This window comes from Schistocerca cancellata, chromosome 2 (genome assembly GCF_023864275.1).
Source record: "Schistocerca cancellata isolate TAMUIC-IGC-003103 chromosome 2, iqSchCanc2.1, whole genome shotgun sequence".
Classification (NCBI taxonomy): Eukaryota; Metazoa; Arthropoda; class Insecta; order Orthoptera; family Acrididae; genus Schistocerca; species Schistocerca cancellata.
Window position 1 is genome coordinate 664,253,356 of NC_064627.1, and position 26,890 is coordinate 664,280,245.

The window sequence follows — 26,890 nt, forward strand, 5'->3', positions numbered from 1 at the left end:
TGTTCATCCTGTGCAACTTACCTATCATGGTCTTTGCTACATGATAGAATTACAGTGCCACTGGAAAAACTTTAAACTTTTGATTCATATTCTTTGTTTAACTTCTTTTCTAAAATTCTCTTTAATTTCCTTTTTAGACTTCCCTATGCACTGATTGAATAAAAACAGTGAAAGGCTGCAAATCTATCTCATTCTCTTCTCAACCACTACCTCCTTTGACTCCCTTATAACTGGAGTCTTGCTTCAGTCAAAGTTTTAACCAATATTTTAGCTCCCTGTATTTTATCTTTTGTTCTCTAAATTTACTCTCGAGTGTTTTTTGAGAACAATGCCATTTTTCTTCTAAAGATTCACATCTGAATAACCCAAGCACCTCTGTTACACTGTCATGTTAGCTAGCAATAACTGTCTGTTATGATCCTAACTGTGTGATTCTGTATTCCTTCAATGGCTATTGTCAGGCATACTCAATAAGGACTTTGGCATTTTGTATATTGTTTCCTATATAGCCACACTGCACCTGCCCAGAATCATTCCAAAAAATACATCTCACATTTATCTTCTCTACTACAGATTTCAAGTATTCACTCCATTTCACATTGATGTATACTACACTGATACAAATAGGAAGAGACTTGTAGCATCATTCTTTGTGGAGATGTTCTTCACACAAAAGATATTAAATGATTAAATTTACATTAATTAAAATTAGTATGAGATGTGATTCCCATGGACATAAATACATAATTCATATTCATTATAATACAGAAGCAAACATTTTCTGAATGTCATCTTGAGAAATATCTTGTCATGCCTGAAACACATGCCATATTAGCTCATGAAGATTGTTGGCTGTGGGCTATTACAAAAGTAGACATCTTCTCATCTCATTCTAGACATACTCTTTGGGTGACAAGCCAAGGAAATGGACAGAAAAGAAAAAGACTCCTACATTCCTCAATGCATTTTCGGTCAGAACTGCAATGTGGGGTCTTGCATTAATCTCCTGGATTATTTTGTTTGGTACCCAGGTCATGAAGAGTATGACTATAGGGTTCACCATTCTTGACAAATGCTGGTGAAAATTTAAATTCTCTGTAACAATTACCTAATCACTGCTGCTGAATCATAGTCAACAGCCGGCCGCGGTGGCCGTGCGGTTCTAGGCGCTCCAGTCCGGAGCCGCGCTGCTGCTACGGTCGCAGGTTCGAATCCTGCCTCGGGCATGGGTGTAAGTGATGTCATTAGGTTTAAGTAGTTCTAAGTTCTAGGGGACTGATGACCACAGCAGTTGAGTCCCATAGTGCTCAGAGCCATTTGAACCATTTGAACCATAGTCAACAGATCCCCACACCATGATTCCAGGAGTTGAAGAGATATGGGTCTTGAGAATTGCTGCTTCCTGTGACTTTTCTACAGACAGTTGGCATCACTCTGACCATTACAAACAGAAGTGAGACTCATCATTCATCATAGAAATGCCACTCAAATGTCCCAACTGGTTCTGGCTCTACATCATGCAAATCTCTATTGTCTGTGATATGGTGCCAGCTGTAAACATAACATGGAAACTCATTATTTCAGCCTAGCTTTCTGTAATCTCCTAAACATCCCTAGTTCCACTGTTCGCGATGTGATAGTGAAGTGAAAACATGAAGGGACACGTACAGCACAAAAGCATACAGGCCGACCTCATCTGTTGACTGACCGAGACTGCTGACAGTTGAAGAGGGTTGTAGTGTGTAATAGGCAGACATCTATCCAGACCGTCACACAGGAATTCCAGACTGCATCAGAATCCACTGTAAGTACTATAACAGTTAGGTGGGAGGTGAGAAAACTTGGATTTCATGATTTAGCAGCTGCTCATGAGCCACACATCATGCCGGTAAATGCAAACTATGCCTCGCTTGGTGTAAGGAGCACAAACATTGGATGATTGAACAGTGGAAAAACATTGTGTGGAATGATGAATCACAGTACACAATGTGGCAATCCAATGGCAGGGTGTGGGTATGGTGAATGCCTGGTGAGTGTCATCTGCCAGCGTGTGTAATGCCAACAGTAAAATTCAGAGACGGTGGTGTTATGGTGTGGTTGTATTTTTTATGGAGGGTGTTTGCACCCCTTGTGTTGATGTTTTAAGCGCCTTCTTCCTTCCCACTGTTGAAGAGCGATTCGGGGATGGCAATTGCATCTTTCAACACGATCGAGCACCTGTTTATAATGTACAGCCTGAGGTGGAGTGCTTACACAACAACAACATCCCTGCAATGGGCTGGACTGCACAGAGTCCTGACCCGAATCCTACAGAACACATCTGGGATGTTTTGGAACGCCGACTTCATGCCAGGCCTCACCGACTGACACCAATACCTCTCCCCAGTGCAGCACTCCATGAAGAATGGCCTGCCATTCGTCAAGAAACCTTCCACCACCTGAATGAATGTATGCCTGCAAGAGTGAAAGCTGTCATCAAGGCAATGGGTGGGCAAACACCATATTGAATTCCAGCATTACCGATGGTGGGTTCCATGAACTTGTAAGTCATTTTCAGACAGGTGTCCAGATACTTCTAATCACATAGTGTATGAGTGCGCACTTTACCTGCCGGAATCTCTGTGCTTCTGAAACAGTTTGGTCTTAGGGATCTTGGACTGCCGTTCTGTGCATTTGTTCTTTACCTTTTTTAAAAATAGGAGTGGTCTCCTCTCTTCTACAGTCACATGGGACTTTTCACTGTGCTAATTTGCAGTCTATTTGACAGATACTGTAAAAGAAATTCCATTACTATCTGGAACTTTCTTCACTTTCATTACTTTCATTTCCTTTTAGTGCAGGAAGTGTTTATTTCAATACCATCCACTGGTGAGTTAGTGCGTAGCCAAGCAGTGAATGCATGTTTAAGTGCAGAATTTAATACTGTCTTCAGTTTGAATGTCAGACTAATCTGATTGGATAGAATCTTTAGATCCATTATTTGACATTATATTTTATGGGAATTTTCTTGGATTTTTCTGTAAGATATTTTTCCAAGATCTGGCTGTCGAAATTGTTGTAGGCTGCATGTATTACCTTTCCTATGGTTACAATGAGTAGTTCTTAAGTTTTTTCTGTTTTCTCTTTTGAATGGATAATGTGACAGTTATTTCCATGTTCCATGGATCATAACTGTGACATCTCACTATGATGAGAAGCGAATCAGTTACAGCTTCTAAGGGAATAATCAGTGGTGTTTGTTATGTAAGTGCACAAGAGCTCATGATCACCCCAACTCTTGATATCTTGCGGATTTATTGGTTATTTTTCTTTGAAATCTCTTAAACATAATACAGATGCAGTAATTTGAAATAAATGGCATTAAATCTACCATGCTATGCTTCATTGCTACTCCTCTAGACTCTATGAAACTTGGCATCAGGGTCACCACATATCTTCAGGTGCGCACATTTTAAGGAGTTTTTGCACATGGACAGCTGCCATGATGTAATTGCCTTATGGGCCAAATGCATAGACTCAATAAACAATGTGCACAGTTCACATCGTGCAAACCTAGTCCTTCCTCTTACCACTTAACTACAAGCTTACATCAATGCCATCAGGTGGTAGCACACTGCAGCAGACCTATCCCCATTCACTACTCAAATACTCCAATTCACTCACTATACAGTAAAATTAGATGGGACATCAGTATATGTTACAGTTGTACTGATAGAAAAAGCTACTTTGTGAGATTCTGAATGAGTCATGTATATTAAGTTTTGGATTTTACCATACAATAATCCATTTGAGGCACTGAGAACCATAAAGAACATAATCAACTATTGTGAGACTGTAGCATTTATTCATGATTCTGGCATCTGTTGGTCTTATGGTGGCTCAAGTTTACCTATGCTGTATGCCCACACTGTATAGATGAACATTCACAGAAAGCTGTCTCAATGGTTTCTTTGATATTCACTTAAATGTGGGATCGAAGACAGTGTGCTTTTGGCTGTTATGGTTTGTCAGCACCTCATTTGTATTCTAGTCAAGTGACAATGATGGTAGACTGTACTATTTGAATTTGATCACTTTCACAAATGCAGTATGTGATTGGAGTTGGTTGTTTACTGTGCTGTAATTGGTTACATGAACTCTGTTGAACATGTTGTATGTGCTAACAGAAAAGAACATTACCAGAAAAAGTTAGCTGCAAAGGAATTAGCTCTCCCAAACCAGATGCACTGACTGGAAAGTGACAAAATTAAATAAGCCTGACTACAAGCAAACATTGAACAAAGAAAAGTTACAATACGTGTAAGTTGTTGTATGGGTACAACATAAGAATGTCTGATTTTCAGCCTGGAAGTTGACCGTTAACTAATACACTCCTGGAAATTGAAATAAGAACACTGTGAATTCGTTGTCCCAGGAAGGGGAAACTTTATTGACACATTCCTGGGGTCAGATACATCACATGATCACACTGACAGAACCACAGGCACATAGACACAGGCAACAGACCATGCACAATGTCGGCACTAGTACAGTGTATATCCACCTTCCGCAGCAATGCAGGCTGCTATTCTCCCATGGAGACGATCATAGAGATGGTGGATGTAGTCCTGTGGAATGGCTTGCCATACCATTTCCACCTGGCGCCTCAGTTGGACCAGCGTTCGCGCTGGACATGCAGACCACGTGAGACGACACTTCATCCAGTCCCAAACATGCTCAATGGGGGACAGATCCAGAGATCTTGCTGGCCAGGGTAGTTGACTTACACCTTCTAGAGCACGTTGGGTGGCACGGGATACATGCGGATGTGCATTGTCCTGTTGGAACAGCAAGTTCCCTTGCCGGTCTAGGAATGGTAGAACGATGGGTTCAATGACGGTTTGGATGTACCGTGCACTATTCAGTGTCCCCTCGACGATCACCAGTGGTGTACGGCCAGTGTAGGAGATCGCTCCCCACATCATGATGCCGGGTGTTGGCCCTGTGTGCCTTGGTTGTATGCAGTCCTGATTGTGGCGCTCACCTGCACGGCGCCAAACACGCATCCGACCATCATTGGCACCATGGCAGAAGCGACTCTCATCGCTGAAGACGACACGTCTCCATTCGTCCCTCCATTCACGCCTGTCGCGACACCACTGGAGGCAGGCTGCACGATGTTGGGGCGTGAGCGGAAGACGGCCTAACGGTGTGCGGGACCGTAGCCCAGCTTCATGGAGACGGTTGCGAATGGTCCTCACCGATACCCCAGGAGCAACAGTGTCCCTAATTTGCTGGGAAGTGGCGGTGCGGTCCCCTACGGCACTGCGTAGGATCCTACGGTCTTGGCGTGCATCCGTGCGTCGCTGCGGTCCGGTCCCAGGTCGACGGGCACGTGCACCTTCCGCCAACCACTGGCGACAACATCGATGTACTGTGGAGACCTCACGCCCCACGTGTTGAGCAATTCGGCGGTACGTCCACCCGGCCTCCCGCATGCCCACTATACGCCCTCGCTCGAAGTCCGTCAACTGCACATACGGTTCACGTCCACGCTGTCGCGGCATGCTACCAGTGTTAAAGACTTCGATGGAGCTCCGTATGCCATGGCAAACTGGCTGACACTGACGGCGGCGGTGCACAAATGCTGCGCAGCTAGCGCCATTCGACGGCCAACACCGCAGTTCCTGGTGTGTCCGCTGTGCCGTGCGTGTGATCATTGCTTGTACAGCCCTCTCGCAGTGTCTGGAGCAAGTATGGTGGGTCTGACACACCGGTGTCAATGTGTTCTTTTTTCCATTTCCAGGAGTGTATATGCCTTATGGATCTCACACATTCGTTCAAAAAAGTCAAAAAGCATGAAAAGTCCCACTTACACAAAAATGCAAAACAGAATAATGGAAGCTTAAATGTTATTTTGTTCCTGCCCTAATCTGTACTTAATTATGCAACAAAATTCCACAAAAACAATTTTTTCTTTTTTGAGACAAGTTATGCACATTATTATTATTATTACTGTTGTTTATTATTTCTGATAGTGGCTGTGGTTGTATAAATATTTGATAAGCATAACTACTATACAGCAGATGCTATTAATTTCACACTCTTTTATCTGAATCTAAAAATATATGTACAACCAAAATCTGTACTCACAAGCTGCCACTGGGAATAATTAGTATCAGGTGAATCATTGATGTGTTTTACTACATTTACAATAAGGTGCATCATTACACAGGGACTGATTTATTATGTAACTGAACTTTGACCACAACTGTTCTATGCAGGGTGGGCCAAAAGTCGCTACCCACCATAACCTAATTGAAGACAAAACAAAGAATTGGAATTCTGAAATAACTGAGTACTTTATTGAAACTGCAGGCTTCTTTATAACATCCTTTCTTGAACTGTTTTCCATCTTTGTTGATACATTCATATGACATCTATAGTCATTTATTAGCATCAATGGGTTACAATGGGTAATGACTTTGGGCTCATTCCATATTTCTCATGTTTGAGCAAAAGCTTTCAGTTTATATTTTAGGTAGGATGTTAGGGGCTGTCTACTCATTCAACCAACACAAGTCATCTCCTTGGTAGTATCCTTATTTTTTCCCCTTTGGTGACCACTCGCACTATAACACTATCATGATCTCCTCTTTCCTGATAAAATTGATAGGTTTTCGTTTTTTGTAGCTAGAAGATCTGAAATATTTCTTTCATATGTGGGCTACCAGACTTTTTACTCAAAGCAGGTGTCTGATAATGATTTTAGAAGTCTATATATACATTTCCCATTTGATGGGTTTAGTAATTTTTTTCTGAGATAGTGGGATTTGATTTGATGATCCTAGATTTTTGTTGAACTTAAGATAAAGTGTGTTTCATATGTGATATGCCCTCTGAGTGATCAGGTCTGGTGTATAGTCCACAAGTGGCTTATTCAGAGTAATACTAAACATCTTCCAGTTAGGTAGATGGTGCTGTGGTTAAGACATGGGACTTGCATTCAAGAGGGGCAGAAATGAAAACCCCTTGTGATTCAGATAAAGGCTTTCTACCATCTTTCTGAGTTGACTGAAGTGAATGCCATCATGGTGCCTCCAAATAGGAAATGCCTGATTTCTTTCCACATCCATATCTAATCATCTGTAATAATTTTTTTCATCACAGGACATTCACTGCAACCTTACTTCCTTTTTTCTACAAGCCTCTACTGTAAAACAATTTGATTATTCCACAGACAAAGTCCACTCTTGTTTTGACTCTACTCAGCTCCAGAGCAGTGGACCCTGATGAGTCCTTAAAACAGTGCTGCAAATCAACAACTGTTCTGACATTCCGTGAAGGAAGTTAGTTGTCTTTATCAGTTCTATCAGTCTGTGGAAAGAACTGTGAACAGTATCAGATCCCAGTTGACAGACCTCACTGTTGCCACAGAAAGTGACTCACATTTTCAGTTATTCCCAAGATAGCATCTTACACCTGGCTTATAATTCCTTCCATGATACAGAACTAATGTACATTTATTCTCTTCCTTCCACAATACTGTTTTCTTAAGAGGGGCAACCGTGCAACTAACATTCAAAGTGTCTGTAACAAACATCTCAGTTTTTTCATGTCTGCAACTAACCAGAAATTGACAAAGGAGTGTCCCCTTTATGCAAAGGGAATTCTTGTCTCACTGACATTCTTTCATTGTCAGAGGCATCAGGAGGCAATGCTTCAAACCCATTCATCTGAAGTGTGTGATTAGCCTCTTAGCCTTTTTCCTCAAGGAAACTGTTCCTGCAAAATGTGCATATCTAGGTACAATGCATGGCCCAGCATCAGATGACAGTTTGTCACCAGACTGGAATCCTCTGCAGATGACATTGGCAACAAAAGAAACTGGCAAGCTCAATAATGCATTTTTAGCAACAGGAGACAGTGACCACTCCTCCACAGCACAATTCACAGCAGCCATATAATGTAATTCTAGTCAAAAGTTTCCAAGACAGCGTCTAGATGTTTTCAGGCAGCAGGTAACAACTCATCCGTCAAGTTCCTGTACCAGCCACACTCATAACCATATCCAGTGGTGAAAGAATAACGATCTACTTTGGCTAGATTTATGGGATAAAAATGTAAGAAACTAATCTTGAAAACTTACAATACACGAACTATTGCACTAGGTATAATAATCATGAAGGGCATGTGTAAGGCTACAAAAGTAATATCAGAAATATGTAACTCTAACACTAAAAGAACAATAGTCACTAAGTAATTCACTCTAAGGATTAGAAAGTTATTCTCTACTGCCTGACAGCTGACACTACTGAATGATGTTTCAATAGTCACATGATCATGTTGAAACAGGTGACAGTGTTACTTCTCAATCATGAAACTTCATTGTAAAGTCAGTATTGTTATTCTTGTCTTCATACATTTACAGAGTACAAAATTACAGAAACCTGCTGAATACAGAGTAAATAATAAGGTAAACAACCTAAGTGCGCTCTGGTAACACCAACAAGTGGACTGCATCTACTTGTCATTGTTGGTTTCATCCAAATGTATGGTACATGCAGGGCTTGGCATGAAATAAAAGAGACAGAAGTGGGAACTCTAAATGCCCAACCATTTAGAACAAATGGCATTTTTCGTGTGGGTTGGTCAAGACATGTTAGTGTAGTTGCCACACAGCAGTTTGCACAGTGGTCAGAGTACCGAATGGTAATGTGAGAGTCTTGGGTTTGAATCCCTACTCAGAAACTTTTTTCATTTTGAATTTTTACATTGCTTATACTGCAAATAAACTAAAATAAACCTCAATATATTGTATTTTCTAATATCTTCATGGAAGGCATGAAAAGGAAGAGCAAAACATAGTGTTGCAAATAACTTTCCAAGAAATGACTGTAATTAAAGCATACAGGACTTCTATTAGTTTCATTTTGAGCTTTGAGCAACCCCGTGTCAATTGTAGGTAAACAATAAGTTCCCCTGCTTTTATGATGAACATCACCCAGTATATGTAAATCGCCAACTGTAAAATAATGAAAGAGACTAATTTTATTTGTGAAGTTCTCATGTGTGCATTACAGTAAATCCCTTCCTGGAGATTTATGTTCAATCCCAAATTTTTATCTGCTTTTCCTTTACATGTCTTTTATGAAAATAAATACAGTATGTTGAGCATTGTTTCAATTTATATGCAGTGTAACTAATCTAAAAGTTTAAAATAAAAAAAGGAACTCCCACTACTGTCCCTTTCGTTTCTATCCGGCCCTCCACATACCACAAATCTGCATGAAATTGACAATGAGGAGCAAGTGCTTTCCCCTTGGAAGTTCTCTTATTATTGTAAGTGATGCTACTGATAATTAACAGCATACTGTTCAAAATTTCACAATCTGAGAAATGATAAATCCAGGAGATACTGAAGGTCTACAAAAAATCCATGTAAAAACCTGTGTCTGAATATGGAGATTGTGGTGTTTTGACAAGAAACTGATCTTTATTAATGTAAATATGTCAGTCAATAAACAGTTCATTATAAATGAGTTTGCCTGAACAGTGCGCCCGGTGACAATTGCTTTATTAACCACCCTAATTCCAGTACTGTACTGAATTAATCTGCATGCGATGTTACTCTTATTTTGTACAATAATAATTTTTATGATTATGAAAACCATGAGATACTCTTAACTTCAGTCCTCTGTTGCATAATTTATAGAAGACTTCCTGCAAATTTGCAGACAAGTTAGAATTTGAGCCTCCCTAATTTTGTGAAAGCTTTCACTATTAATAAGAATTTCTTAATATTTGTCTGAGAACAATGCGGAACATAAAAAAGTTAAAATGTAACCCCTATTATAATCCACATTGAATGGCAATCTTCTCTGTGTTTGTTCCTTAATTCTGATATCTGATTATTGATTCCAACACAGGTGTTCGAAAATACAAAAAATGGTTCAAATGGCTCTGAGCACTATGGGACTCAACATCTGTGGTCATCAGTCCCCTAGAACTTAGAACTACTTAAACCTAACTAACCTAAGGACATCACACACATCCATGCCCGAGACAGGATTCGAACCCGCGACCGCAGCGGTCACGCAGTTCCAGACTGAAGTGCCCAGAACCGCACGGCCACACCGGCCAGCTGTTTGAAAATACACATGTTTGTAATTAATACATATTTTTCATTATGTTTATATATTTTGAGTGTTGAATCATAGTTGACATTTTTCACACGGCCAATATACCAACAAAGATGTTGCAATTTACACCATGGCATAGTTGAAATGAAACCTGGAGACAAAAAATAATTGCTTTCATACTGAAAGTATTTCTACATCCAGATTGAATATGAAATGTTGTTTGACACGATGACTGTGCACTATTATAGAAATTACTTTAAAAAGATTCTGTGAGAAGTCATTGGTTTAGGTTTTTGGTTGTATATAATTCAAATGTCTTAGCAAATTGAGAAATATATGAGAAAGATTATATGTGAGTGCACAGTGTGAGTAAAAGAGTGGTAAATATGTATACAAGTAGGGATAATTACTTGAATATTTCTTAACAAAAATAAAATTTGAGTGCTGAATTACATATGAATGCCTAAATTTAAAAATCTGTAAGTATACATATATGTATATATATATATCTAAAAACAAAGATGATGTGACTTACCAAACAAAAGCACTGGCAGGTCGATAGACACACAAACAAACACAAACATACATACAAAATTCAAGCTTTCGCAACCGACGGTTGCTTCATCAGGAAAGAGGGAAGGAGAGGGAAAGACGAAAGGATGTGGGTTTTAAGGGAGAGGGTAAGGAGTCATTCCAATCCCAGGAGCAGAAAGACTTACCTTAGGGGGAAAAAAGGACAGGTATACACTCGCACACACACACATATCCATCCACACATACACAGAACACAAGCAGACATTTGTAAAGGCAAAGAGTTATATATATATATACCTTGACATACATGTCACAGCTACCTGTGACAATGTAGTTGCCATCAGGAGAAACATCAACAGATGTCATCCCAGCAGCTGAAGATCCTTCAAGTTCGCGTATATACGAGCCATCAAAAACTTCCAGATAGCGAATCTTATGGTCAGCACCAGCTGTGATGATCTGAACATCACTTGGAATATAACGTGCACATAAGAATGGAGCATTTGCTGAAAAAAATTGTTTGTGGTGAAGATGCCTACAAGGAAAAGAAAATTAATTTCACTTAATGTTAGAAAAAATATAGCTAGTAAGTACAGATGAATATAATGTTCAATAAGATAATAAAAAAATCGTTTACTATTTCATCAGAAATGATGTAATTAGAAAGAGTTCACCTCAGATTATCAGAAGCACAGGAATAGGAAATGTCCTTGTCAAAATTCATCTGCTTTTGTTTAGAAAAATCATGAAAACTTTATCTCTTAACTTGTGTTAAACACTTTGTCAACTCACACTAGTTGCTCACATTATGCAGCTGTTATTTTAATCAGTTGCATGACAATGTATTTTGAGCTATCACTTAGTATATTAATTTTCCCAAGATTTGGCTTGTACCTTTGATAACACACTTGTAATGTGTCTATATTCCTATACACCGTCATATTATTTTCTATAGGTCTACTATGTTATCTATTTCTCTCAAGTTATTGGAGCTTGCCTTTATTGTGTATCATATTATGGGAGCAGGCAAAATCTCATACTTCAAATTTGCTTTCTTGTTGTTCCACTTACATTTGTGTGAAGTATGGTTTGTCCCTCAAAGGTCACTGTTGGACAGAAGCAGTGTACATGGTGAATGTGATTGTAGCTTGTTTCACACAGACGTGTATTGTAGTCATTACTCCTATTCTTTTTGTTTTTGTTACATCTGTTCTTGTAACATATGTAAATTGCCATTGGATGCAATGTGCATGTTGCTAAACTATTATGGTTGTCATATTTACTCACTGCAGTATATGACACACAACATATATATTTGTAAAATACTAGTCACAAGAACTGTACTGGAACTATTGACATTGCAAACCTATAGATCACCTTCAGTTCAGCTGGTTAATAGTAATAAGTGCTGCAGTCAGCAGTATGTAGAATGCCTCCATTCATAGTACTGATGCTGACTGTCGCTGAAGAATAAAGAAATGCACTGTTCAGTACATTTCATGATTGACACAGTAATTTATATTACTATGTGAAAACATTTAACTCTTTATAAATGCAGCGTATCTATGTTTTTTTGATATGCTTTGTTCATAGTTGGTTAAGTTATTCTGTATGTTGTACTTTTATTTTCAGAGACAAATTCATGATTTTTATTATCTGAACTCATTGATTTTATATTGCCTAGTATGATGATGTAAATGCTTTTCTATATGTGACATTTTATTACTTTTTTTAAACAGGACTGTGACAGATTAATCCTGTAATGCTTTTTAAATTTTCTTTCAATTGGTGTAAAGGAACTTGATGATGGTGCGTGGACCAAAGTTGACTATTCAATAACGAAATTTTATCATCAGCTCTGGGCAGTATAGCATGATGTTCTCCAAATAAAAATCACACCCACACAAAAGTCCTATTACAGAAGGCAAATGAAACTCTCAAGGATGTTTATGATTGGGCAATATGATTGGGAAATATTAATTAATTAACACTAAACATAGTCAAACTTCAGCATAAAGAGGAAACACAATTCTGTCATATTAAGCATAGGTGACACATTTATCGTTTGTGTAACTAACAGAAAGTTTTTAGTGATGAACATTGATTGCCAGCTAACACTGAGTGAAAATACAACATACTGGCAAAAATAATGTCATCATTGTTCTACGGCCTTATGGTGTTAGCATCAGTTTCCAACAGCCAATGTCTTGTGGTGACATACAATTCCTATGTGCATTCTGTTCTTAGATATGGGATTCTTTTCTGGGAATCGAAGGTACAAAACATGGAGAGAAGTTTTAAACTACAGGAAAAGGTCATAAGATTAATAACCACAAATAATAATTGAGCTCATTGTAAAGAACTGATTAAAAAGCAGTGTATCCTTACTACACCAACTCAACACATCTACTAATCTGTTTCGTATTATACTGTGGAAAATATTACACAGGATTTCAATAATAGTTCATCAATATTATGAAAAGGATAGTTGCTATTATGAAAAGGATAGTTGCTACATATAGTGGAGATGCTGAGTCACATATAGGCACAACAAAAAGACTGTCACAAACTAAGCTTTCAGCCAACAAGGCCTTTGTCAACAATAGACCACACAGCATCTCCGATATATGGTGAGTAGCAGATTTTCATAATAGTGTTTCATTCCATTCCAGATTTTCCATTGTTCAACTTACTTTTACCGGGGGGGGGGGGGGGGGGGAATAAAGTTGTATAATAAATTGCCCAAAGAAATGAAAAATCTTTCTAAAATATATGTGTTTAAAAAGAAGCTAAAAGTTCTTCTTAAGTATTGGCTACTAAACAATCAAAATACTTACAGGATTAAGAATAGCAATTAATAATGAAAGGGGAGAACTACAATGCCTTGTCACATTATTTTACTGTAATGTATTTGCAGGAAAATCAGAGCAAAGCTCTATAGTGAATGATAGTGACCTCTTGTTATTCTCTTGAATTCAACATGTCACTCATAATGGAGTGAGGGTGATGCAACTCAATTTTCAGTGGACTGAGGAGAAGACATGACAACTTCATGGGGAATAGTGGCATGTCTATGAACCAGCAAGAAGCTTTCTGCGTGGACTGGAGCCAGTGCAAGTGTCATAGCAGCAAATCCTTTGTTCTGGAGGCACCAGCTGTTGTCCTTAATGTGTGCAGCAATGAAAACTAAATCTGTGTCTATACCAAAGAACATTCAGCCAATAAGGCCTTTGTCAACAATAGACGACAGACACACATACTCACACAAATGCAACTCACACTCTCCTTTGTTAGTTGTGTTTGCTTGTGTGTGTGTAATATTGTTACATTCCATCCCAGATTTTCCATTGTTCAACAATAGTTCCATACCTAATCATGGAGAGCCAGTTTGGACTTACTTTTACCAAGGGGGGAGGGGATAAAGTTGTATAATAAATTGTCCAAAGAAATGAAAAATCTTTCTAAAATACATTTGTTTAAAAATAAGCTAAAAGTTCTTAAGTATCGGCTACTACACAATCAAAATACTTACAAGATTCAGAATAGCAATTAATAATGAAAGGGGAGAACTACAATGCCTTGTCACATTATTTTACTGTAATGTATTTGCAGGAAAATCAGAGCAAAGCTCTACAGTGAATGATAGTGATCTCTTGTTATTCTCCTGAATTCATGTCACTCATAATAGGGTGGGCGTGATGCAACTCAGTTTTTCTGTGGACTGAGGAGAAGACATGACAACTTCAGGGGGAATAGTGACATGTCTATGAACCAGGAAGAAGCTTTCTGCATGGACTGGAGCCAGTGCAAGTGTCATAGCAGCAAATCCTTTGTTCTGGAGGCACCAGCTGTTGTCTTTAATGTGTGCAACAATGAAAACTAAAGCTGTGTCTATACCAAAGAACATGGTATGACAGGGACAATGAATGAGAAAGTGCAGTTGTTCGATGCTGATCTCATATTCGGAAAGATGGAGTTTGTTCTGTCCAGCCATCCTGAGTAAGGTAGTAAGGTTTTCCACCATTTCAGGAAAATACTAGGATGGTCCTTCCTCAAGGCCACAGTCTGTCCTATCATCATAAATCACACTTATATAATCTATGCATATTAATAGTTTTGAGCTATTTATTTTCATTATATTATGATAAATCCACTATCATTATAAGATGACCCATGGATGAATAAATGAAGAGTAATAGTAATATAGTAATTATAATAATAGTGCGATGTAGGGTAGCAAGTATGGCTTTCCCTGTCTTATTCTCCGGTGTTTATATGGCACTGTGTATTTGGCTCATGCTGACGAAGGGCTTTGATTACAAGATCAGATGTTCATGCCAGCTTAACTGCAAGGCACCACCATACTTGTACAGTCATTTGACAATAATAATAACAATTTTCTCTCATTATTTTTTATAGCTGCAGAGAAATAATGTTTGACTGAATTTCATGAAGGTGAAGTAAGGATTTTAGAAGTTATCATGGGTTTTTCAATGGTAGTTGTGATCAGCAAGAAACTGAGACAGAAAGTGCAAAGTTGGTGAGAACATGAAATCCAATGTAAAAAAAAAAACACTATCAGTAGGATTACCCTTCTTTATATACAATTTGTAATGATTGAAGTCAATAAAAACTAATCACACATGGATTTTGGTAAAATCTGTGTAGATTGGTTACCTTTTTTTGAGCTGACAAGTTTGAAATTTTAGTTGTTCTAGAGCCACAACTTAACAATAAGGTGTAATATTAACCATTGAAATGTAAATATTTCAGCCACAAGACCTCTCTGAAGGGATGTTTCAGAGCACCTAGGTGTTCATGCCTTTTCTAAAAAACCTTAAGATAGGGTGACACTTTTTAGTGAGCTTTGCTAAAGAAAAATCCCCTTTTTCTCAAAACCTATATGATTAATAAAAAGTCTCGAATGGCAAAACAAGGATATATTGTAGTGATCAGAAGGGGTATGATCAACAGAGGCAGCTGCAACCACCATCTGTTCAGAACAGGATTATCTAAATGCTGTCCAAGTTGCTGCATGACATCTGCCACTTTAGACCACCAGGGAAGGAGTTGTGAGGGTCACATAATACTGTCTCCATATCTCTCTGCATTTGCTGGATATGAGTTACACTTTGATAAATTTTGCACTAGTTTGCCATTAGAGTGATACAGCAGTCAGTGTGTACTTCTTATTGGCTGTCCTCTGTAATGTCACCCATCTTAAATACTGCACATATTATGTGATGAACTAATTCAACTGGGATAGCTGACTGATGATCCCCATGCAGGGAGAGCAATTTTCATGACATAACTTTACTGACAGCAACTGCCAAGCTATTTTTATGATAAAAAATTAACATTTGCAAGCTCTACAAGACCAATTTTAGGAAGGAACGTTTCAGTTACTCCACTTTTAAATCAAACAGAGTGTAGAGTACATGGTTGTAGTGAATGTCTAATTACTAATTCAAGAATATAATCTCACTGTTACAAAAATGTGTGTTGAAACTGTTTGTAGGCAACAATATTTCCCTTCCTTGTATGAAATAGTATTACTAGTGCCGCCGCTGCAGCAACAGAGAAATTGCACCTTTCAGGCAAGACACCTGTAAGATGCCTACAGTCTGAAATTGTGTGGATGTAATGTTTTCCAGTAATGTTTCAAGTGTCACTTACAACAGAAGCACTGTCTTCCAGTACTGTTTCAAGTGTCACTTACAACCCCATGTGCTGCTACTGTAAAATGGAAAGCAAAGGTGATGTAGTAAGTGGACAATTAGAAATCTATGTACATCACTGTGCAAGACAACTGAACTAAAAACAATTCCATAATGGAAAATTCATTTATAAATCCCTTGCTATATCTGTAGAAAAGTTACTATCTGGGAAATAATTTTTTTAAATTTATGTTATGTATTGTTTGATACTTCACACACACACACACACACACTCACACACATATAAAGGGAAACATTCCATGTGGGAAAAATATATATAAAAAACAAAGATGCTGTGACTTACCAAACGAGAAAGCGCTGGTAGATAGACACAATAAAAAACACACAAACAAATTTCAAGCTTTCACAACCCAAGGTTGCCTCATCAGGAAAGGGGGAAGGAGAGGGAAAGACGAAAGGATGTGGGTTTTAAGGGAGAGGGTAAGGAGTCATTCCAATCCCGAGAGCGGAAAGACTTGCCTTAGGAGGAAAAAAGGACAGGTATACACTCACACACACACACACACACACACATATCCAATTGCGCATATACAGACACAGGCAGACATATCAACTGTCTGTATCTTAATTTATGTAACAAAAATAAAACTCTTGCCAGTTTGCTGACTAAGTAATTTTAGTCTTTCATCAATCATAAGTTCAAGTAATTTCACTTTCTTTTTCTCAGATTTCATTGCTCTGGGACTGAAATAAAGTTTTTCTGTTTCTGTTTTGTTAATGGAGAGCTGGTTGGCAGGACAACAGTGATCAGTCATCTCGTTATTGTAATTTTGAACAGTTTCTAAGTTTCCACCTGTTATCAGCATACAGCACATTCTCACCTGATATGTGACTTAGAAATTATTTGTATACACAATGAAGAGGAAAGGTCCAAGAATTTGAGCCTGTGGTGTTTTATTTTCAACAATAATAATAATAATAATACTTTATTCAACATTAAATAATTCATTGCATGTGTGTAAAAACAGGTTACAGTTCTTGATACATAGCACAATACAACATTCTTCTGAATACGTCATTGATTAACAAAATGATTAAACTACAAATAAATTTTCCATAGTTGTGATACCTGACTATTTGCATATACTATCTGTAGCCTGTCAGTTAGATAGGTTCTAAATCTAGTAAATATTTATCTCTAATGCCATAGTGAGATAATTTTATTTATATAGTCTCCTATGATGCTGAGTCAAAAGCTTTGCTCAAGTCTATAAGTGTAGTACATGTAGCATATCTCTTTTCAACACCATCATACATAATATCTAGCAGATTGATGACTGCGTTTGCTGTTGACACACTTGAGCTTAAGCCAAACTGATTTGCATTCAGTAAGCCATATTTTCAAAACAGTCATATATTTATTTTCATTAACAACTTTCTATTATTTTTGATACAACTGGAACAATTGAGATCAGTCTGTAATTGCTAGGAAATTGTCTTTCTCCTTTCTTAAACACCAACAGGGTAACAGTAATTTTAAGATCCCATGTGCCACAATTCTGATGTCTAGGTAAAGCAGTGGCATTTTAATTTCATTTTATATGCTTTTTATGTCAAAATTACTCATTCCATAGTAGTCCTCTGTTTTAGAATTTCCAACTTTGTTAACTGCTTTGCTCATATTGTGGAGAGTAATTTTAGACTATGAGAAGGTAGTTATATTTTTTTGTTTGGGTAGAAGTATCTCAGTGACTATGTTGTTGTTGCAGCTTAAATGATTACAGCCTGTACAGTTTACAAAGTATTAATTTAATACATTAGAAACTATATGAATTATATCATATTTTTTGGGCTGGTTTATGTCACTTTTAATGTAAAGCAACTTTACTACAAAAATTGCACCATTCTTCCTGCATTCTACATGATATCTGTCACAACATATCCTTGAAGAGGAAAATTGTTGACTTGCTTCTCTTTCAGTCATTCGTAGTTCCTAGGCAGTAGTTGTTCTCTCCACATTGCTCCTCTGTTGTGCACTACTGCTGTTCTTGGTGTTTGCTTGATATTTCTCAGTTTTTCTCACTGAACTGCCAATATGTGGGATTATTTTCAGCCTTTGCACTGAAGGTTCCTTTCCTTGAAATGCTCATGCTTCCATTTGCACTCATATTCTAGATATCAGTGTGATATTTCCTCTGGTTATTTTTGTAGTAACTGCTGAATTTGTTGTGATTCTGCTGTAACTGTTCTCCCTGAAGTTGCAGTGGAAGAAGCACATTTAAGTTACTAGTCTATTATGTGCATGTGCCTTCTGCAACACAGATGTAAAAAAGTTTTGGCTACTCTCACCCTTATTGACAGAGCCTTAATAATTTTCTCCACTGTCAGATCCTTGCCTGTTATATTTAGGGTAACCCACGTGTTGTATAGAGTTCTTCATACTTAGGGATTTTAATTAAACTGATATTATGATAACCTTTAAAAATTTGTTTAGCATCCTGTTTGAAATTTTGCTGATTCATACACAAACAGTTTTAGAGGACATCGCAAGTCCTACTACCAGCTCAAAAAGTTTTTTTGCTGTGAACAAATAGCAAATTTGGGTACATATTTAGCTGTATCATTTGCACTTGCTGAAACTTCCTGGCAGATTAAAACTGTGTGCCGGACCAAGACTCAAACTTGGGCCCTTTGCCTTTTGCGGGCTTGTGCTCTGCCAACTGAGCTACCCAAGCACAACTTACACCCCGTCCTCACAGCTTTACATCTGCCAGTACCTTGTCTCCTACCTTCCAAACTTCACAGAAGCTTGCAGTACTGTGAAACTTGCAGAACTGGCACTCCTGCATATATTTAAGAAGTTTACTGTGCAGTTTCAGTCATGGCTAAGTCAACAGTAAATATTTTTTCATGTCTCTGTCTGTTTTTTGAAATATCTAGATTGCTTTTTAATAAAAACCCATCCTGGTAACCCTATGCATGATAACTGCTTGTATTTAGTGTTCTGTGATGTGCATCCCATATGAAAAATCATGCTTTATTGCTTTATTTGATCTATTATAATTTTTGTCATATTGAGTTATTTTGTCAATTTCTCACAGGCACACACTTTTGAAAGACTGTTAAGATCATTTTTAATTTCCAACATAAAACAATCTCTGCATTTCCTGCATTTTACACTGGCTATTGTTCAAATACATGAGTAATGAATTTTTTGTCAAAATTTTGAACACGTTATATGTTTTTCTTGTTGTGTTGCAGTAAAAGGATTTGTCTGATGCTGTTTCCCTTGTTTCATACTGTTAAGAACTGGAAGTGGTCCTCACGCACATGTTTGAGATAAAAAGTTGTATTAACCATATGTTATTCAAGATCACTGAAACTTCATTTACTCAGTAAGTATGTAGCAGAAAAATGAGATAATTCACTTGTATATGCAAAAATCTGCTGTAATTTAACACTTATGTACATTGGGCTTCTGGGTGATACAAAAGGGGTGCATGTATTAATACTTTTCTTGTCCTTTCATTTTTGGGGCTCCGTCTCTAATGACCTCGTTGTCGACGGGGACGTTAAACACTAATCTCCTCCTCCTCCTCATTTTTGGGTCAACTGATTTTTGCATTGTGAGCCTCAGTATCAAGAGTAAACTGAATCTTTGCTCTGGCAGAAATGTTCAACAGAATTCCTAGGATGGTTTCAAGTTGTTTTCAAGTCTCAGGTGCAGCACTTTCTAGATGTCACTGACACTAACATCTACATCACTAATTTTTGCAGTGACACAAGAAGTAAACTAGAGCAGTACTTCTACAGGTCCCTTAGCAAAGGTGCATTTGGATTTATGCTTTTACTTTGCTACTCTCAGCTTCAGTTTCTGTCATACATGTGTGTGTACATGCTCTCCTTAATTCCAGAATTTTTTGAGTTTTGTGAGAGATCTTTCATAAGATACTGCTATGGCAGTCAATGCTTTTCATTTAGGGTCTTTCTACAGGGTGTACATAAAGTCTGGGAACACTTCCAATTATTTATTGCACAAGAACCAAACATTGTACAGATATCATACATATGTCATTTTGAAAAGAACCCCTGAAAGTCTTTTTCATGTATACAGCCACAGCGTAGTTTGGTAATTTGCTGATAGTCAGCGTTAGTTGCAAACATAGTGAGCTCAGGTGCAGAGCGAGCTTTCTGTGTGTTGGAGTTCAACAAAAACAAATTGCTACAGCTGTTTAATGGATGTTTAGAACCAAGTATGGTAAGAAGCCACCAACAAGGAAGGCCATTTACCACTGGTACAACAAATTCATTATGACGAGTTGCTTGTGCTTGGCAAAGAGAACTGGATGTCCCAGTGTGAGTGAAGTGAATGTGGAGCACATAGAGAGAAATTCATAAGAAGCCCAAAGAAATTGGTGCGTTTTGCATCCCGTGAACTTGAAGTGGTTCCAATGACAGTGTGGAAAGTCCTGCAATGGAAGCTGTCTATGAAACCATTCAAATTGGAGCTAGTGCAGAAGCTCAATGATAATGACAAAGACAAGCATTTTGAGTTTTGTTTGCAGTTGCAACAACTGAATGAGGATGGGGATGGCATTGTTGATCCTTTAATTTTTAGTGATGAAGCCACTTTTCATACTAATGGGAAAGTGAACAGGCATAACTGTCGAATCTGGGGTACAAAGCATCCACAAAAATGCATTGATTTTGAGCATGATTCCCCAAAGGTAAATGTTTTTTGTGATCAGAAACTGTATGGGCGATTCTTCTTTGCCGAGAGCACTGTCACTGGATATTCCTACTTGAACATGTTGCAGCAATGGCTGATACCTCAAATGCAATTGGACTCTCTGTTCATCTTTCAGCAGGATGGGGCTCCACCATATTTTCATCATGAAGTTCGTGGGTACTTGAACACAGAGCTGCCTATTGATGGATTGGCTGTACTACAGAATGGGACAGCTGTTTCATGAAATGGCCTCCCCGATCACCAGATCTCACTCCGTTGACTTTTTCTGTGGGAACACATTAAAGATCTGATGTTTGTACCACCTCTACCATGTGATGTAGCAGAGCTCCAGGAGAGAATACAGGAAGTGACTGCCACAGTCAATGATGATATGCTGGGATCGGTATGGCAAGAATTTGATTACCATATTGACGTCTGTTGGGTCACTCATGGTTCGCATATCGAATGTTTGTAAAAAAAAAAAAAACTTTCATAGTTCCTCTTCAATTTGCAATAAATATGACATCTGTTTGGTTCTTGTACAACAAATGATTGAAAGTGTTACCGGACTTTATGTACACCCTGTATATGTACTCATGTAATTTATTTTACATCTACAGTTAAATATTTGTCTATTATTTAAATGTTCATGTATGGAATTTGTGGAATATGGAGAATTCCTACCATCTTGGCCTTTTCTACTAAGTTCTAATCTATCCAGTACTTGAGAAATTATTCTCCTAAATTTATACTTCTACAATGTCTTACTCAGAGCTAAATTTTTCAGTTTCCTCATTGACATATTACAGTTGTTGTTGTTGTTGTGGTCTTCAGTCCTGAGACTGGTTTGATGCAGCTCTCCATGCTACTCTATCCTGTGCAAGCTTCTTCATCTCCCAGTACCTACTGCAACCTACATCCTTCTGAATCTGCTTAGTGTATTCATCTCTTGGTCTCCCCCTACGATTTTTACCCTCCACGCTGCCCTCCAATACTAAATTGGTGATCCCTTGATGCCTCAGAACATGTCCTACCAAACGATCCCTTCTTCTGGTCAAGTTGTGCCACAAACTCCTCTTCTCCCCAATCCTATTCAGTACCTCCTCATTAGTTATGCGATCTACCCATCTAATCTTCAACATTCTTCTGTAGCACCACATTTCAAAAGCTTCTATTCTCTTCTTGTCCAAACTATTTATCGTCCATGTTTCACTTCCATACATGGCTACACTCCATACAAATACTTTCAGAAATGACTTTCTGACACTTAAATCTGTACTCGATGTTAACAAATTTCTCTTCTTCAGAAACGCTTTCCTTGCCATTGCCAGTCTACATTTTATATCCTCTCTACTTCGACCATCATCAGTTATTTTGCTCCCCAAATAGCAACTCCTTTACTACTTTAAGTGTCTCATTTCCTAATCTAATACCCTCAACATCACCCGACTTAATTCGACTACATTCCATTATCCTCATTTTGCTTTTGTTGATGTTCATCTTATATCCTCCCTTCAAGACACCATCCATTCCGTTCAACTGCTCTTCCAAGTCCTTTGCTGTCTCTGACCGAATTACAATGTCATCGGCGAACCTCAAAGTTTTTATTTCTTCTCCATGGATTTTAATACCGACTCCGAATTTTTCTTTTGTTTCCTTTACGGCTTGCTCAATATACAGATTGAATAACATCGGGGAGAGGCTACAACCCTGTCTTACTCCCTTCCCAAACTCTGCTTCCCTTTCATGTCCCTCGACTCTTATAACTGCCATCTGCTTTCTGTACAAATTGTAAATAGCCTTTCGCTCCCTGTATTTTACCCCTGCCACCTTCAGAATTTGAAAGAGAGTATTCCAGTCAACATTGTCAAAAGCTTTCTCTAAGTCTACAAATGCTAGAAACGTAGGTTTGCCTTTCCTTAATCTTTCTTCTAAGATAAGTCGTAAGGTCAGTATTGCCTCACGTGTTCCAATATTTCTACGGAATCCAAACTGATCTTCCCCGAAGTCGGCTTCAACTAGTTTTTCCATTTGTCTGTAAAGAATTCGTGTTAGTATTTTGCAGCTGATTATTCGGTAATTCTCACATCTGTCAACACCTGCTTTCTTTGGGATTGGAATTATTATATTCTTCTTGAAGTCTGAGGGTATTTCGCCTGTTTCATACATCTTGCTCACCAGATGGTAGAGTTTTGTCAGGACTGGCTCTCCCAAGGCCGTCAGTAGTTCCAATGGAATGTTGTCTACTCCGGGGGCCTTGTTTCGACTCAGGTCTTTCAGTGCTCTGTCAAACTCTTCACGCAGTATCGTATCTCCCATTTCATCTTCATCTACATCCTCTTCCATTTCCATAATATTGTCCTCAAGTACATCGCCCTTGTGTAGACCCTCTATATACTCCTTCCACCTTTCTGCTTTCCCTTCTTTGCTTAGAACTGGGTTTCCATCTGAGCTCTTGATGTTCATACAAGTGGTTCTCTTATCTCCAAAGGTCTCTTTAATTTTCCTGTAGGCAGTATCTATCTTACCCCTAGTGAGATAAGCCTCTACATCCTTACATTTGTCCTCTATCCATCCCTGCTTAGCCATTTTGCACTTCCTGTCGATCTCATTTTTGAGACGTTTGTATTCCTTTTTGCCTGCTTCATTTTCTGCATCTTTATATTTTCTCCTTCCATCAATTAAATTCAATATTTCTTCTGTTACCCAAGGATTTCTACTAGCCCTCGTCTTTTTACCTACTTGATCCTCTGCTGCCTTCACTACTTCATCCCTCAAAGCTACCCACACTTCTTCTACTGTATTTCTTTCCCCCATTCCTGTCAATTGTTCCCTTATGCTCTCCCTGAAACTCTGTACAACCTCTGGTTCTTTCAGTTTATCCAGGTCCCATCTCCTTAAATTCCCACCTTTTTGCAGTTTCTTCAGTTTTAATCTACAGGTCATAACCAATAGATTGTGGTCAGAGTCCACATCTGCCCCTGGAAATGTCTTACAATTTAAAACCTGGTTCCTAAATCTCTGTCTTACCATTATATAATCTATCTGATACCTTTTAGTATCTCCAGGGTTCTTCCATGTATACAGCCTTCTATCATGATTCTTAAACCAAGTGTTAGCTATGATTAAGTTGTGCTCTGTGCAAAATTCTACCAGACGGCTTCCTCTTTCATTTCTTAGTCCCAATCCATATTCACCTACTACGTTTCCTTCTCTCCCTTTTCCTACACTCGAATTCCAGTCACCCATGACTATCAAATTTTCGTCTCCCTTCACTATCTGAATAATTTCTTTTATTTCATCATACATTTCTTCAATTTCTTCGTCATCTGCAGAGCTAGTTGGCATATAAACTTGTACTACTGTAGTAGGTGTGGGCTTCGTATCTATCTTGGCCACTATAATACGTTCACTATGCTGTTTGTAGTAGCTTACCCGCATTCCTATTTTCCTTTTCATTATTAAACCTACTCCTGCATTACTCCTATTTGACTTTGTGTTTATAACCCTGTAGTCACCTGACCAGAAGTCTTGTTCCTCCTGCCACCGAACTTCACTAATTCCCACTGTATCTAACTTTAACCTATCCATTTCCCTTTTCAAATTTTCTAACCTACCTGCCCAATTAAGGGATCTGACATTCCACGCTCCGATCCGTAGAACGCCAGTTTTCTTTCTCCTGATAATGACATCCTCTTGAGTAGTCCCCGCCCGGAGATCCGAATGGGGGACTATTTTACCTCCGGAATATTTTACCCAAGAGGATGCCATCATCATTTAATCATACAGTAAAGCTGGATGCCCTCGGGAAAAATTACGGCCGTAGTTTCCCTCTTCAGGAACCACACGTTTGTCTGGCCTCTCAACAGATACCCCTCCATTGTGGTTGTACCTACGGTACAGCTATCTGTATCGCTGAGGCACGCAAGCCTCCCCACCAACGGCAAGGTCCATGGTTCATGGGGGGGGGGGGGGGGGGCATACTACAGTACAGCTTCTTTATAATATGATATGATAATGATTATCAAAGTAAAAAAGGCAACTAAAACAAGACAAAATATTTAAATCTTCAGTAGACTAGATAAAGAAGCTATACTACAGTACAGCTTCTTTATCTAGTCTACTGAAGATTTAAATATTTTGTCTTGTTTTAGTTGCCTTTTTTACTTTGATAATCATTATTGTTATAACTATCTCATGGTCACTGATATAACTCTGTGTGAAAATTGTCAAAGACATTAGATCTACTTGTCGCCATTAGATCTAATATATTTCCATCATGAATGGGCTTCAAACTATTGTTTAATGTAGTTTTCAAAGAAGACATTTAATATTGTATCACAACACATTTTCCACTTATAGAAGCATCCCTAGTGATTGCTGAGTGTTTAAAGGACTCCTTTAATGATGACAGTATGATTATGAACAAAATGTATTAACAGACTGAGGTTACCTCAAAAACTAAAGTTTTTGTTTATATTTATGGATGGATTGGGTGGTTGTTAAAATGACCCAGTTTTAAGATATACCCAAATGTTCTCACAAGCAGCTTCAATTTTTGTCTCTGCATATTTTAATTTTATGTCTACTGTGACAAACACACCACCCTTGTTTCCTAATTAGCCAGTCCTTTTACCATATGCTTAGATCTACCCCGTAAATCTCACATTTTAGTTTTTAATAATTTAATCTGTGGGTGTATTTCTTCGGATTTCACAATAATACTTCAGGGCCATGTACACCTATCATTCTCTGCAATGTACAGGAAAATGCCTAATTTTTTTAAAGAGAACTATTTGTACAACCCACACATGGTCAGGAAACTGATTAGGAGTCTTTGATGTGTAGTGCACCACTGACTTGTTTTTCCTATGGTACAATTCCAGGAAATTATAGATTGTTAAAAAACCTTTTAAGTCATTGGTTTACACCTTTTTCTCAACTGAAAACCATAGGCCAAAAACAATTCTGGGGACTGCACTATAGACTGTGAGCTCCACTTAGTTCCAAGGCTGGTCTCCTCAATATTCTCTGTGTCACTGGAATAATCCAAGTATGACCTCAGAACCCAAATGACTGGCATTGTTCCACACTCAGCAGCTGGTAGCATACCAGTTTACTCAATGAGGTCCAAAAATGGCCTCTTCATTATGTTGAATGAGGCCCCAAGGCATATTCAATGAGTGCACTATTACACCCTGTACATTCAAACTTCCAGTGATTAACAGACAATAGCTCATTTCTACATGCTTGTCCCTGACACAATAGGTTTCCAGTAGTCTTTGCACCCTGTTTGGTATTGGGATTTTAGATTTGTCTTGAAATCTGATGATAGCTCCACCTATCTCAAACATCCTGCATACAAGACGGAATAGTTCTGTCATGGCTGGTTTTCCCAGTGCCCTCAATAATTCTGAGGAAATGTCATCTAGTCCAGGTGCCATGTTTCAATTTCAGTCTTTCAATCATTTGTTATATTCTTCTCAAAGTATCACATCACCCATCTCATCTTTACTGACTTCCTTTTCCTTTCATTGTCTTCCAGTTTCTCTTGTGGGGACATTGAACCACCAGCTCTACCCTCCTAACAATATTGCTGTCCTACTGCAGCAAGACCATCTGCATCTTTGCCAGATCAGTTCTCTACAGAGAACTATGAGCTCTAAGCTATACGCATTGCATATAACCTGCGAGAATAAAAGTATTCATAGTAAGTGAAGGGAGTACAAGTGATTATTTATTGTCATAATTACCACACCCGCTACCCACTACCTACAATAGTGACCCCATTATTTTCTTTTCAAACGCGCCATGAAATACTGAGTTAC

The 26,890-nt window shown here is 38.3% G+C and overlaps 1 protein-coding gene across 1 annotated transcript in view; it reads right to left on the reverse strand.

Annotated features, from left to right (window-relative positions):
* Positions 1-26,890, reverse strand: part of LOC126157384 (cilia- and flagella-associated protein 52-like) — a 239,410-nt gene that overhangs the window by 22,340 nt on the left and 190,180 nt on the right. The window contains exon 11 of the mRNA XM_049916371.1: positions 10,953-11,190. Within this exon, the coding sequence (XP_049772328.1) occupies positions 10,953-11,190 (238 nt within the window). The remainder of the gene's footprint in view (positions 1-10,952; positions 11,191-26,890) is intronic.